General features: G+C 44.2%; 1 protein-coding gene across 1 annotated transcript; it reads right to left on the bottom strand.

Annotated features, from left to right (window-relative positions):
* Window positions 1-2,910: 2,910 nt before the first annotated feature.
* LOC100498542 (alpha-tectorin-like) lies at window positions 2,911-13,298 on the bottom strand. Its single transcript, XM_031906468.1, has 8 exons — window positions 13,274-13,298; window positions 11,009-11,067; window positions 10,881-10,913; window positions 9,635-9,765; window positions 9,019-9,300; window positions 6,047-6,184; window positions 4,500-4,659; window positions 2,911-4,378 (listed from the first exon to the last, which is right to left on the bottom strand). Exons 2-8 carry the CDS (start codon window positions 11,034-11,036, stop codon window positions 4,203-4,205), a joined length of 948 nt encoding a protein of 315 aa, XP_031762328.1. The 5' UTR covers window positions 11,037-11,067; window positions 13,274-13,298; the 3' UTR covers window positions 2,911-4,202.
* Window positions 13,299-15,468: the final 2,170 nt, after the last annotated feature.

Genomic DNA, 15,468 nt, shown 5'->3' with positions numbered 1-15,468 from the left:
AGTACCTGTACTTGATCCCAACTAAGATATAATTACCCCTTATTGGGGGCAGAACAGTCCTATTGGGTTTATTTAATGGTTAAATGATTCCCTTTTCTCTGTAATAATAAAACAGTACCTGTACTTGATCCCAACTAAGATATAATTACCCCTTATTGGGGGCAGAACAGTCCTATTGGGTTTAATTACTGTTATAGTAATTAATAAAAAAATAATTATCACTCCAACTTGCAGCGCAGCAGTAAAGTGTGCCTGAGTCTGAGCTTTCAGAAGGAGCCAGCGCTACACATTAGAACTGCTTTCAGCTAACCTATTGTTTCTCCTACTCCCATGTAACTGGAGGAGTCCCAAGCCGGACTTGGATTTCTTACTATTGAGTGCTATTCTGATACCTACTGGGAGCTGCTATCTTGCTCCCTTCCCATTGTTCTGCTGATCGGCTGCTGGGGGGGAGGGGGGGGGATATCACTCCAACTTGCAGCGCAGCAGTAAAGCCCTGTAAAGTGAATATATTTGTGAACTTACATAATATCTGCTCAATTCCTGGGTCTATATATCTTAGATGACCAGTAAATCCCAGGAGCAGAGCTGGAAGAGCAGAGCTCCTGGGATTTACTGACACCGTACTGGTGGACTTCCCGCCGAAGGGAAGGTGATTGGGTAGGTCTTTGCAGTGAGAAGAAGACATCCCACCAAGTTATTGAAAGAACCAAGACACGGACTTGAGCAGCTTCTCACAACAGAAATGGAGCACTTTATATGTAATATAAATCAGAACACGATCGTGCATTCTTGACGTTATCAGAACAAAGACCAAGTCCCTGGCTCCATCTCTTCCTCATACAGGTTCCTGCAGGGACTTCCCGTATGGTCCAACCTTAAGTGTTGGTGCCACCTACTGGCTGAACTGAATATTGCCTAAATACTTACAAATCAAATCAAATATCTTTCGCCTCCTTACAATCTGGTCTTCAGATGTGATTTCGGTTGAGACCTTAGGGAAATGGAGACCATACCCAACCAAAAAAGCTATAATCATACCATCCATTTCTTATTAAACCTTTTTCAAGAGCTCCTAGCCATATTAGATTCATACAAACCTTAAATCATAATCCAAGAGAGGAGGGAAGAAGCAGGAATAGTGAGTACTGCCCAATTTCTCTGTATATTTTTGTAATACTGTAATCCATTGATGTGATGATCTGCCAAGCAAGCGGATCTTCTCCCGATATCCCCACCTACGGGTGGGCGATATCGGGAGATTCCAGGCTAATCGAATTATAACGACGGGTGTAGGAAAAGTCAGTCCGGGGACCGCATCAACGAGCCGATGAGGTTCCCGGTCCGACTAGATTTTCTAACCTGCCTGATCGAGATCTGGCCAATTTCAGGCCAGATATCAGTCGGGCAGGCCCGTCGTTAGTGCCCATACACGGGCCGATTAGCTGCCAAATCGATCTAAGGGACCCATATCGGCAGCTACTATCGGCCCGTGTATGGGGACCTTTATACATGGTAGACCAAGATATTGGGCACTGAATAGGCCTAGTATCTCTACATGTGGACCTAATAATTATTCTTATTGCTTTATTACATACATACAAGATCCACCCTTATGTGGAACATTCAGCTTTATCATCATCAATAAGCCCCGTGTGTTTCCTTTAGTAGTGACCCAATGTATGTCCATGTCCTTTAGGCACTCTTTTTGATATCAACTATTCCTGTTCATAAAAAGGGCTACACTTTACTTTTCCTTTATTTTTTCACTGTTTAGTAGTGATAAGCGAATCTGTCCCATTTCGCTTCACCAGAAAATTAGCTAATTCTTCAGAAGATTGGCGAAAAATTAGCGAAACTGTGAAAATGTTGCGCGTAAAAAAAATTGTCGCCCGCGGCTATTCTTTTGTCATGCGGCTATTCTTTTGTCGCCCGCTGCTATTCTTTTGTCGCCCGCTGCTATTCTTTTGTCGCCCGCGGCTATTCTTTTGTCACACGGCTATTCTTTTGTCGCCCGCAACTATTCTTTTGTTGCCCGCTGCTATTCTTTTGTCGCCCGCGGCTATTCTTTTGTCGCCCGCTGCTATTCTTTTGTCGCCCCCGGCTATTCTTTTGTCGCCCGCAGCTATCCTTTTGTCGCCCGCTGCTATTCTTTTGTCGCCCCCGGCTATTCTTTTGTCGCCCACGGCTATTCTTTTGTCGCGCGGCTATTCTTTTGTCACCCGCGGCTATTCTTTTACAACTTACAGCCAAAGAATATAGAATTTTGACATTATGCTAATAATAATTCTTTATTTCATATTTCTAACCCTACTTTTGAAGCAAAGAATAGGAAACATAATATCTGTCCTACACCATAAATTGCACCAAAATTGTCATCAAATTTATCTTACAGAGACGCACCGAATCCAGGATTTATTTTGAGATTAATTTGTCCAGCCCTATTACAAACTAACATTGAATTTTATTGGTTCTTAAAGGGAAACTATCCCCCCAGAATGAATACGTAACCAACAGACAGTTTATATTATGTTAAGTGGCCTATTACAGAATCTCCCCAAACTGGAATATATATATCAGTAAATATTGCCCTTTTACATCCTTTCCCTTGAGCCGCCATTTAGTGATGGGCTGTGTGCCCCCTCGGAGATCAGCTGACAGGAAGTGATGCAGCTCTAACTGTAACAGGAAGTAGTGAGGAAGTAACAGGCAGAACTCTGTCCATTCATTGGCTGATGGGGCCTAGCATGTATGTGTGCCTTGGCTTGTTTGTGTGCACCGTGGTTAGTCCTCCCCTGGCCAACTCCAGTTCCCTCTGCTAAAGTGGCTATGGGCACAGCACCGGTAGGTACCACTAATGAATAACTTTGTGATTGGAGAGGGGTTTTTTAAAAGAAAAAGCATTTAAAAGAAACTCAGACGCTTGCTTATTTATTAATATGGAAAACTTGTTCGAATGAAGATACTCAAATACATCGAATTTTTGAGTTAATAAACTCGAAAAGAACTCGAAAATCTGGAATGAAACTACGGCTTGATTTTGCCTAGGGCAACTCCCATTGGCTTCTGCTGAAGTTTTACATTCGGGGTTTTCGGCAAAGCGAATGTTTGAATAATTCACCCCCACAGGGAAATAGCCTTTTATCTGACCGGCTCTTACACATCTATGAGATCCCTATGGCTGATCCCTATGCCTGATCCCTATGGCTGATCCCTATGGCTGATTCCTATTCCTATGGGTGATCCCTATGCCTGATCCCTATGGCTGATCCCTATGGCTGATTCCTATTCCTATGGGTGATCCCTATGCCTGATCCCTATGGCTGATCACTATGGCTGATCCCTATGGCTGATTCCTATTCCTATGGGTGATCCCTATGGCTGATCTCTATCCCTATGGCTGATCCCTATGGCTTATCCCTATGGGTGGTCCCTACCGGTGATCCCTATGGCTGATCTCTATCCCTATGACTGATCCCTATGGGTGATCCCTATGGCTGATCCATGGGCCTGATCCATAAGGCTGATCCCTATTGGTGATCCCTATGGCTGATCCCTATCCCTATGGGTGGTCTCTATGGCTGATCTCTATGGCTGATCTCTATCTCTATGGCTGATCCATATGGCTGATCCCTATCCCTATGGGTGGTCTCTATGGCTGATCTCTATCCCAATGGGTGATCCCTACGGCTGATCCCTGTGGCAGATACATAAGGCTGATCCCTATGGATGATCCTTACGTCTGATCCCTGTTGCTGATCCCTATCCCTATGGGTGGTCTCTATGGCTGATCCCTATGGCTGATCCCTATGGCTGATCTCTATCTCTATGGCTGATCCATACGGCTGATCCCTATCCCTATGGGTGATCCCTATGGCTGATCCCTACGGCTGATCTTTATCCCTAGGCTGATCCCTACGGCTGATCCCTATGGGTGAAACCTATGGCTGATCAATATGGCTGATCCCTACGGCTGATCCCTATGGCTGATCAATATGGCTGATCCCTACGGCTGATTTGGCAAAGAGAGTGAAAGAGAGAGTGAGACTTGGCAAAGGCAAAGCACATATTCATTACATTTATAAACTAAATATTGGAAATCTGAATCTCTAATGGGAAGGAAAGGAAGAGAACTCTACTCAAGCTTATGTAGAAATGTCAAAGTTACGTCAAAACAAAGGGTGAAAGTGCGATGAGTCCCTTTAAAAGCACTGTCTGAAGCCGATTTTGCAGGAGTAGTGCCAGTTGGCCGGCTCACACAGCAAGTTGCTGGAGCACCACTCCTCCTCGCAATCCACGTCCCCCTCCATGTTGCACGTGCACTTGGTCTCGCAGGTCGGGTCCTTCCAGAAGCTCTCGTTGTAGCGCACAAAATTAGCTGGAAATGGGAAATATAGAACTTTATGGAGAAATTCTTTGCACTGGATCAGCAGCGGCAGCGTTACATTGGGGGGTGAGATACGGCAATGGGGCAACAAACTGAGACAGATATAACGTACCTTCAAATACACATCCACCCGCCGCCCTGAACTTGTCCACCTCGAAGACCCAACGCCCGGGGTTGTTTACATTGGACGTCTTCTTAATGTTAACGATATCGGGCGTCCTCGAGCCGGGAATATTAAAGTAATTGGTCTTGTCCCCGCTGTTAAAACCAGCCTGAAACACATGAAACATTGGGGTAACACATGAAACATTGGGGTAACAGTCACCCCGCTATAGTTCCAGGGGTACCCAGGGCACAAATAAGCACTCACCCCAAATCCCCCCCTAACTGGCCTTCAGGCTGGGCCCCCTTAGCCCATAACAAGGTTACAGATATATAGAAACATTGGGGTAACAGTCACCCCGCTATAGTTCCAGGGGTACCCAGGGCACAAATAAGCACTCACCCCAAATCCCCCCCTAACTGGCCTTCAGGCTGGGCCCCCTTAGCCCATAACAAGGTTACAGATATATAGAAACATTGGGGTAACAGTCACCCTGCTATAGTTCCAGGGGTACCCAGAGCACAAATAAGCCCCCAAATCCCCCCCTAACTGGCCTTCAGGCTGGGCCCCCTTAGCCCATAACAAGGTTACAGATATATAGAAACATTGGGGTAACAGTCACCCCGCTATAGTTCCAGGGGTACCCAGGGCACAAATAAGCACTCACCCCAAATCCCCCCTAACTGGCCTTCAGGCTGGGCCCCCTTAGCCCATAACAAGGTTACAGATATATAGAAACATTGGGGTAACAGTCACCCTGCTATAGTTCCAGGGGTACCCAGGGCACAAATAAGCACTCACCCCAAATCCCCCCCTAACTGGCCTTCAGGCTGGGCCCCCTTAGCCCATAACAAGGTTACAGATATATAGAAACATTGGGGTAACAGTCACCCCGCTATAGTTCCAGGGGTACCCAGGGCACAAATAAGCACTCACCCCAAATCCCCCCTAACTGGCCTTCAGGCTGGGCCCCCTTAGCCCATAACAAGGTTACAGATATATAGAAACATTGGGGTAACAGTCACCCTGCTATAGTTCCAGGGGTACCCAGGGCACAAATAAGCACTCACCCCAAATCCCCCCCTAACTGGCCTTCAGGCTGGGCCCCCTTAGCCCATAACAAGGTTACAGATATATAGAAACATTGGGGTAACAGTCACCCCGCTATAGTTCCAGGGGTACCCAGGGCACAAATAAGCACTCACCCCAAATCCCCCCCTAACTGGCCTTCAGGCTGGGCCCCCTTAGCCCATAACAAGGTTACAGATATATAGAAACATTGGGGTAACAGTCACCCCGCTATAGTTCCAGGGGTACCCAGGGCACAAATAAGCACTCACCCCAAATCCCCCCTAACTGGCCTTCAGGCTGGGCCCCCTTAGCCCATAACAAGGTTACAGATATATAGAAACAGCAAAAAGACTAGATGTTGGACTAGATGTTCTTCTGATACCCCCATTATCATACATCTTGTTGCCCTATTAGACAGTTAAGACCCCTGATATCCCCCAAAGACAGACTTTAATATAACTCAGTTTTGTACTAAAGTGACTTACCTGGGCCGGGATGCCTCCTAACCCTGTAAGGGGGTCTCCCCCACTGGCCTTTCCTGTTGTCCAAGTAATGGGCCCATAATTCAAGATGATGAAGGACCTTTTGCCGTCAGTGGTCAGAACAGCCTGGAAAGTGTTTGTCTGAGCAAAAAGAAAGTGAGAAATTCAGCGGGGAACCTTCCTGATAAAAAGATGAATGAGGCAGAAAGTACAATAATAGTGAAGATGAGATTTTATCTGGGAGATTTGCCTTTGCACCTTTAGGCTTCAAAAGAGGCTTTGGTAGAGCAGAAATGTGGTTGAAGGAACATCATCCATAGAGCTGTGGCGCTAGGGTGTGTATCTCTGGGCGGGGCACAGGGATCTGATGTCATGTGGGTGGGCTGATGATGTTGTGGGGGCGTGGCTATGACATGGCAAACGGGAAACCCAGGCAGTTTTGACTTGGAGAACCCTACTGAAAACTGGGCTGTCTAAGTCAAAACCAGACTGGTACCAACTCTATGTGGAGCCTGTTTTACTGCTTATGAGCTGTCCAACTGGAGCCCAACCTGTGGGCCAAATGTGGGCCTTCAAAGGATTTTTATGGGTGGGGATGGGTGGACCGGGTAAGGGATGGGTGAGGGATGGGTAGGGGATGGGTGAGGGATGGGTGAGGGATGGGTGGGGGATGGGTGAAGGATGGGTGAGGGATGGGTGGGTGAAGGATGGGTGAGGGATGGGTGGACTGGGTGAGGGATGGGTGGACTGGGTGAGGGATGGGTGGACTGGGTGAGGGATGGGTGGACTGGGTGAGGGATGGGTGGACCGGGTGAGGGATGGGTGAAGGATGGGTGAGGGATGGATGGGGGGTGGGTGAAGGATGGGTGAGGGATGGGTGGGGGATGGGTGAAGGATGGGTGAGGGGTGGGTGGACCGGGTGAGGGATGGGTGGTTGGGTGAGGGATGGGTGGACTAGGTAAGGGATGGGTGAGGGATGGGTGGACTGGGTAAGGGATGGGTGAGGGATGGGTGCTGGATGGGTGAAGGATGGGTGAGGGATGGGTGGACCGGGTGAGGGATGGGTGGGTCGCGTGAGGGATGGGTGGACTGGGTGAGGGATGGGTGAGGGATAGGTGGGGATGGGTAGACTGGGTAATTTTGTAATTCCGCCCCGGCCCTCGCTGGTCATTTACTGGCAGGGTCCCAACCCTATGTCCCAGCTGGATAGTGCGTATGGGATGCATCCTGCGTGATATTTACCAACAGATATTTACAAAATGCAACGCTCTTTGCCCTGTGTTTGATTCATGTGCAAAATTTTACATTTGGTGCAAGGAAACAGAAATTGTGGGGTGGGGTAAAAGCAACATTTTGCCAACTCTTATTCATCAAAACCCCTTTCCCTGGCAGCAATGGGAGCACAAGGTCTGAGAGTAATGAAGCTCCGCGCGGCTGTCATGTGTCTCCCCGGAACATTCTGCCAGGGGGCGGGGGTTGGGGGGGGCGAGTGCGCCTGTTGTTTAATATCCTATTTGCTTTCATGGCATCAGTGAGGATTACACCAATAAATTATACTGTATATATAGAATATAAAAGTCACAACACTAGGATGATTAGTAATTAAGATTCACATTACACGGCAGCATAAAAATCATTGCAGTCTGCATCAAAATTGATTAATGACCAGACCTGTAGCATCAGCTTTTATGACAGATGAACTTGGTTTTCTGCTTGATGATTTCCCATTAAATTAGCCCAGCAGCAGCCCAGAGCCCACTGAGCATGTGCGGTGCCACTGACACACATAACATGGCCTAATAAGATGAAGGCCTGGGTCAGTAATGTTATAAGGCCTGCTGAACCTCTGGACTGTTCATTATATAAAATGGACCAGATATATACTTCCTTAGTTCCCCTTTATCATGATTAAATGGGTCAAAAGAACTTTAAACTGAGAAAATATAATCAATTTTATCTTATAAGGAGTTCCTTATAATATATAGTGAATAAAGTGCCCCCTATTGTAACATATAGGGATATTATAAGTCCCCGAGGAGTTCCTTATAATATATAGTGAATAAAGTGCCCCTATTGTAACATATAGGGATATTATAAGTCCCCGAGGAGTTCCTTATAATATATAGTGAATAAAGTGCCCCCTATTGTAACATATAGGGATATTATAAGTCCCCGAGGAGTTCCTTATAATATATAGTGAATAAAGTACCCCCTATTGTAACATATAGGGATATTATAAGTCCCCGAGGAGTTCCTTATAATATATAGTGAATAAAGTGCCCCCTATTGTAACATATAGGGATATTATAAGTCCCCGAGGAGTTCCTTATAATATATAGTGAATAAAGTGCCCCCTATTGTAACATATAGGGATATTATAAGTCCCCGAGGAGTTCCTTATAATATATAGTGAATAAAGTGCCCCCTATTGTAACATATAGGGATATTATAAGCCCCCGAGGAGTTCCTTATAATATATAGTGAATAAAGTGCCCCCTATTGTAACATATAGGGATATTATAAGCCCCCGAGGAGTTCCTTATAATATATAGTGAATAAAGTACCCCCTATTGTAACATATAGGGATATTATAAGTCCCCGAGGAGTTCCCTATAATATATAGTGAATAAAGTGCCCCCTATTGTAACATATAGGGATATTATAAGTCATAGAGGAGTTCCTTATAATATATAGTGAATAAAGTGCCCCCTATTGTAACATATAAGGATATTATAAGTCACAGAGGAGTTCCTTATAATATATAGTGAATAAAGTGCCCCCTATTGTAACATATAGGGATATTATAAGTTTCAATGAATCACGTGACAAATTACATCACTAAGCTCCGATTATAACTGGTGACATCACTACGCACTGTTTATAAGGATATAATTTACAGTTTGGTCCCATAGGGAAATGACCAAACTGTATATTATTTATATATAATCGCCCTTTCCCCATCCCATAACACAAACCTTTCTAGATCTTGATCCAAAGTAGGCGACTTTATCCCACGTGGCTACAAAGGACCACTTTGCTTTATAATCAAGGTTTGGGTAGTAGATCTTCATGTCCTTGGAGATCCTATCCAATAGCTTTGGGTCTTTGCTCTCACGGAAATACACTGTCCCTGTTATTTCATTGTTGACATCCCCCCAGTACGGAGCGACAAAGGGGCTACCGTCGGCCAGCGGGAAGGCATCAGGGGTGTACTTGGACACGGCCACCCCAAAGGAGATTACCCCATTGTTGTTCACCTAGAAACACAAAGATGGGATGTTACCATCAAGACAACCAAGAAGAGCAGCTGCTACACCATCTTTATCCACTGGGTGGCACTGTTTGACTACAGAATTTGCTGTACATTAGTTTAGTGTAAGAGTCTGAGTGTAAAATGCTATTCTAAAACGCCCAATAAATAGAATATTGAGCTCGGCCACTTGATATACCACTGTTCACTCGTCCCCCAATGCCTTACATGTTCCATTATAGGTCTGGCTGGATTCTGCTACATTTTTTAGTAGTCAGAACTGACAGTGCAGGCATTGTAAAGGGATAAGCTATACGGCTAACTAAGCCAGGGGAACTTACATAGAGCGCATTGTGCTTCTTTCCAAAAAATATGAAGGTGTCAGAGATAGAAATGGGACCAATGTATCCATCATCTTTTTTGGGGGTTACTCTGTCACCTTCTGATGGACCATAGGGATAGAGAACTGGATCTATAAAGGAAAGATATCAGCCCTGTTAGTTTAGCAACATCACTCATACACATCTTATAGACTCATCATCTGAGTTATACAGGGAACTCTGAGTATCACTCATGTATTATAAGGGATAATGTACCCCCTACTGTAAATGATAAGGATATTAGCAGTCACTGAGGGGTTCTGTGCCCATATAAAGGCACAAGGCTGCAGGCTGAGTTATACAGGGAACTCTGAGTATCACTCATGTATTATAAGGGATACTGTACCCCCTACTGTAAATGATAAGGATATTAGCAGTCACTGAGGGGTTCTGTGCCCATATAAAGGCACAAGGCTGCAGGCTGAGTTATACAGGGAACTCTGAGTATCACTCATGTATTATAAGGGATAATGTACCCCCTACTGTAAATGATAAGGATATTAGCAGTCACTGAGGGGTTCTGTGCCCCCCATATAAAGGCACAAGGCTGCAGGCTGAGTTATACAGGGAACTCTGAGTATCACTCATGTATTATAAGGGATAATGTACCCCCTACTGTAAATGATAAGGATATTAGCAGTCACTGAGGGGTTCTGTGCCCCCCATATAAAGGCACAAGGCTGCAGGCTGAGTTATACAGGGAACTCTGAGTATCACTCATGTATTATAAGGGATAATGTACCCCCTACTGTAAATGATAAGGATATTAGCAGTCACTGAGGGGTTCTGTGCCCCCCATATAAAGGCACAAGGCTGCAGGCTGAGTTATACAGGGAACTCTGAGTATCACTCATGTATTATAAGGGATAATGTACCCCCTACTGTAAATTATAAGGATATTAGCAGTCACTGAGGGGTTCTGTGCCCATATAAAGGCACAAGGCTGCAGGCTGAGTTATACAGGGAACTCTGAGTATCACTCATGTATTATAAGGGATAATGTACCCCCTACTGTAAATGATAAGGATATTAGCAGTCACTGAGGGGTTCTGTGCCCATATAAAGGCACAAGGCTGCAGGCTGAGTTATACAGGGAACTCTGAGTATCACTCATGTATTATAAGGGATAATGTACCCCCTACTGTAAATGATAAGGATATTAGCAGTCACTGAGGGGTTCTGTGCCCATATAGAGCAGTAACCTTACCGGTGGCCAGATCTCCGAGGCATGCCGTCGCAACTGCAAGAAAAATAAATATTTTTTTTTTTTTTTTTTTTAAATAATAATTATATTTTTGGGTGAAAATGTACCAATTTAAGCTTAAAATGACTTACAAAGAAGGAGCGGAAGAATTGTTTTCATTATGATTTAGGTCTCCACCGTTTGGTCACATCTGCAAGACAAGGCCATGTTCAGCCAAACAACGATACATCTGAACTACAACTGTCACCTACAGACATCCAATGGGGGTGATTAATAACCAATGGGTAGTTAGTCATGGCCATTATGGCCACCATGTTGTCCCCTGTCACTTCTATCACTGCTGTTGTTCAACTTACTTGAGCAGCAAGGAGAGGCACAAAGAGATCTGAGAAATTCTATGGAAAGTTTATGGCAGGGTCTGACTAACAGGGAATCCCCTTATTATAAGTGCAAGAGAATTGACCAATGAGAATGCAGGAACAGAGAACAGGGAGCCGGATTTACTCACATCAGCTGGGATTCTCATTGGGGGATTTCTTGCATTTTAATGCAGTTTTATTGGGCAATATTGCTTTAAGAATACAGCCCTGATGTTGCTGGACTACAGCTCCCAGCATGCCTCACCCTTCAGTATATGTTACATTATTCTGGGATTTGTAGTCCAGCAACAGCTGAGTAACGTTTGGTTGAGCCGCGCTGTGCAGCAGGGTTTAGTTCCCCTTCAAACTCACCAAATATCATTTCTGTTATACTAAAGGTCTATTAATGGCAGTCCCCAAAAAGTCACCATCGGTAACCACTGTCTTTTTGGTCAAAACACATTTCCCTAAAGGCCCAGTGCACCCTCTTGTCCAACATGAGTGCAATAAATGAGTCTTGGGCTGAACATAGTCTTTGCCTATTTTTTTAATCACCAGAAATCTGTGGTTTTTGTGTCTACAGCTTGGAAACCGCTCTGCCACCATTTTGTCTTTCTGCCGCCATCTTGCTCTATTATATCTGTTATTCCCCCTATTCTCCCAACAGCCACTGGTTTGCATGGTCTACACCACTTATCCCTAAAGAAAGCTCTGACTGTGTCCTACAAGCTAGACAAGACGTAGACTCTTTATTCTCCTGGCTGACCTTCATCGATCCATCTCTAGGCTAAAGGGTCATAGATGTGCTTCCTAGTCATGATTTCATGTCTTCATATCTCATTTTTAGGTTGCATATCTAGTCATTTGGTTAAAATGGTTCAAGGCTAGATGAACACACCAAGGTAGGATGGCTTATTGTAAGCCATCAAATGAAAGACTACAGAACTTAGAACTGGGATCCCCAACCTTTCTTACTCGTGAGCCACAGTCAAATGTAAAAAGGCTTGGATAGCAACACAAGCACCATAAAAGTTCATGGAGGAGCCAAATAAGGGCTGTGATTGGCTATTAGGCAGCCTCTATGCACCCTATCAGCTTACAGGGGGCTTTATTTGGTAGGAAATCTTGTTTTTATTCAACCAAAACTTGCCCCCAAGTCAGGAATTCAAAAATAACTCCCTGGTTTGGGGGCACCAAGAGCAACATCTTCCATAGGTAACTATACTGAATATCTAAGATCTAAGGTTCCTAGACAGAATCCAGATGTCACATATATGTTCAAGGTCTATCAGTCAGAATTTTGTTTCTAATATATATTTGAGATTTGGGCCAAACCCTTCAGATTATTCTTCTCCAGAAGACACAAGTTCATAAACGAGTGAAACTGAGAAAACCAGAGCTGCTAACTAGAGCTTTAGAACTAGAGCCCAAAGAAATGTTGTGCTGCCCATATAAGCGATAGGCCCTGAGCTCAGCAACAAATGAATCTATACTTACATGGTTACATGGTTTATAGTTAAGTTAGATTAAAAAAAGACCAAAGTCCAGTGTCAGACTGGGACCCCAGGGGCCCACAAGAAAACCTTGGACCCTAGGCGCACTCTCCAAACTAATTTTCCTCCTTTCCTCACCCAACCTCTTTATTCTCCTAGTCTCTTTTATTTACATGCTAGCATCTATTCCTACTCTTTATTCCCATTCAGACATAGGGAATGGCCATCAAACAGGACAAATGGTCAGGAGCAGGAGGGCCCACTGACCCCTGGGCCCACCGGGAGTTTTCCTGGTATCCTGGTGGGCCAGTCCAACACTGCTAAAGTCCATCAAGTTCAACACTTCCAAATGACCCCCAGTGCACATATATGTATATACTTATAACGACCTATCTATACATAAGACATTTTAGACCAATATCTATACTAAAGGTAGATCTGAAGATCCCAGTTGCCATGGATATTATGCTTATGTAGCTATAGATATATCTTTGTTTCCACCCTATGCAGTTATCCCAGATCATATCTTTGAAGTCAAACTCACCTGTTCTCCTCCCGGACACGTATGAGATAAGAAAACTCCCCTAATTCTCTATTATACAGCCCATCTGCATAACAAACACGGAACTCGCTGGGCTCATGACTACTGAAGCCAACTGACGCTTCTTCTGGCAACGAGCTGAAAAGGCCCTAGGCACCTATGGGAGCTATCAAGTAAATTTATAGCCTTCATTATCGCAGTCTGTGTATTTTTTTAAACATCTGATCTAGCAAGGACTCTAATATTCTGACTGAAGTTTCAAATTGACAAGTATATTTCGAATTGACAAGTAAAAGCTGCAGGGAGTGAAAAACGAGATGGTGGGGGGTTCACGTGATTCTCATGTTACTAAACTATTCCAGTTAGTCTGACCCACCCGCCCATTCACATAAGAATTTATGCTACCCGTTGAGGGTTTTTTATGTCCTTGATTGGTTTTTCTACAGAAAAACTTGTCCCAGAGGTTAACTTAAGGGTAAAAATGGGGTCCCTTGCCTCCTTGTGGCACGAATTTGCATTTCCCGAGATAATGGATAGAGCCACAAAGTTGATGGAAGTGTATGAGTTGTTAGGGGTATCAGTTACACTGAACATTGGAAATCCTTCAGACAGTCAACTTGTATATGGAAAGCTATTGTTCGTCATACATGTATAAGAATTCTTTATGGGGCGTAATAGGTAAAGTAGTTGCAGCCATATTATGCTATTAGATGGAGAGTGTTTAACATTATTTGATACATTGAAAAATAACCTCAACTTCATACACAACTTGCTTATCCACATGATACAGAAGAACCTCAGCTTCATACACATCTTGCTCAAAAGAACCTCAACTTCATACACAGCTTGCTCATCCACATGATGCAGAAGAACCTCAACTTCATACACAGCTTGCTCATCCACATGATGCAGAAGAACCTCAACTTCAAACACAGCTTGCTCAAAAGAACCTCAACTTCATACACAGCTTGCTCATCCACACATTGCAGAAGAACCTCAACTTCATACACAGCTTGCTCATCCACACATTGCAGAAGAACCTCAACTTCAAACACAGCTTGCTCATCCAGATGTTGCAGAAGAACCGTCATAGCCCTCACATTACAGTCAAAAATGTCATAGCCCTCACATTAAAGAAGTGAAACAATACAGTTAGATGCTCCTCTTTGTAACAACACGTAACCTTTACCTGTCATTCTCCTCTTCAAAGACGCTTACTTAGAATTCATAGTTTGATGAGTAAACAGAATTTTATATGAGCATTTTATTGCGCATACTATGACACCAATAAGAGTATTACACTATTTTTACAGTAAGGCAGCAGCATGTGTATAAATAGAGCCCTGTAGATAACACCTACCATATGGCAGATGGTAAGGGGTACACACTGCAGAAGAACCTCAACTTCATACACAGCGCTCATCCACACATTGCAGAAGAACCTCAACTTCATACACAGCTTGCTCATCCACACATTGCAGAAGAACCTCAAATTCATTCACAGCTTTCTCATCCACACATTGCAGAAGAACCTCAACTTCATACACAGCTTTCTCATCCACACATTGCAGAAGAACCTCAACTTCATACACAGCTTGTTCATTCACACATTGCAGAAAACCTCAACTTCATATACAGCTTGTTCATCCACACATTGCAGAAGAACCTCAACTTCATATACAGCTTGTTCATCCACACATCGCAGAAGAACCTCAACTTTATACACAGCTTGCTCATCCACACATTGCAGAAGAACCTCAACTTCATACACAGCTTGCTCATCCACACATCGCAGAAGAACCTCAACTTCATACACAGCTTGCTCATCCACACATTGCAAAAGAACCTCAACTTCATACACAGCTTACTCATCCACACATCACAGAAGAACCTCAACTTCATACACAGCTTGCTCATCCACACATTGCAGAAGAACTTCAACTTCATATACAGCTTGTTCATCCACACATTGCAGAAGAACCTCAACTTCATACACAACTCACTCATACACACATTGTAGAAGAACCTCAACTTCATATACAGCTTGCTCATCCACACATTGCAGAAGAACCTCAACTTCATACGCAGCTTGCTCATCCACACATTGCAGAAGAACCTCAACTTCATACGCAGCTTGCTCATCCACACATTGCAGAAGAACCTCAACTTCATACGCAGCTTGCTCATCCACACATTGC

The sequence above is a fragment of the Xenopus tropicalis genome, chromosome 7 (assembly GCF_000004195.4).
Source record: "Xenopus tropicalis strain Nigerian chromosome 7, UCB_Xtro_10.0, whole genome shotgun sequence".
Classification (NCBI taxonomy): domain Eukaryota; kingdom Metazoa; phylum Chordata; class Amphibia; order Anura; family Pipidae; genus Xenopus; species Xenopus tropicalis.
The sequence above is the reverse complement of the archived record's forward strand: the minus strand, read 5'-3'. Positions and strand labels throughout refer to the sequence as shown.

Excerpts from the sequence above, each read along its gene's own strand:
- LOC100498542 (XM_031906468.1), bottom strand. The coding sequence starts at position 11,036 with ATGAAAACAATTCTTCCGCTCCTTCTTT. Across the intron at positions 10,914-11,008 it reads AATTCTTCCGCTCCTTCTTT|TTGCGACGGCATGCCTCGGA; the intron begins GTAAGTCATTTT and ends TTTTTCTTGCAG. Across the intron at positions 9,766-10,880 it reads CCTCGGAGATCTGGCCACCG|ATCCAGTTCTCTATCCCTAT; the intron begins GTAAGGTTACTG and ends TTTCCTTTATAG.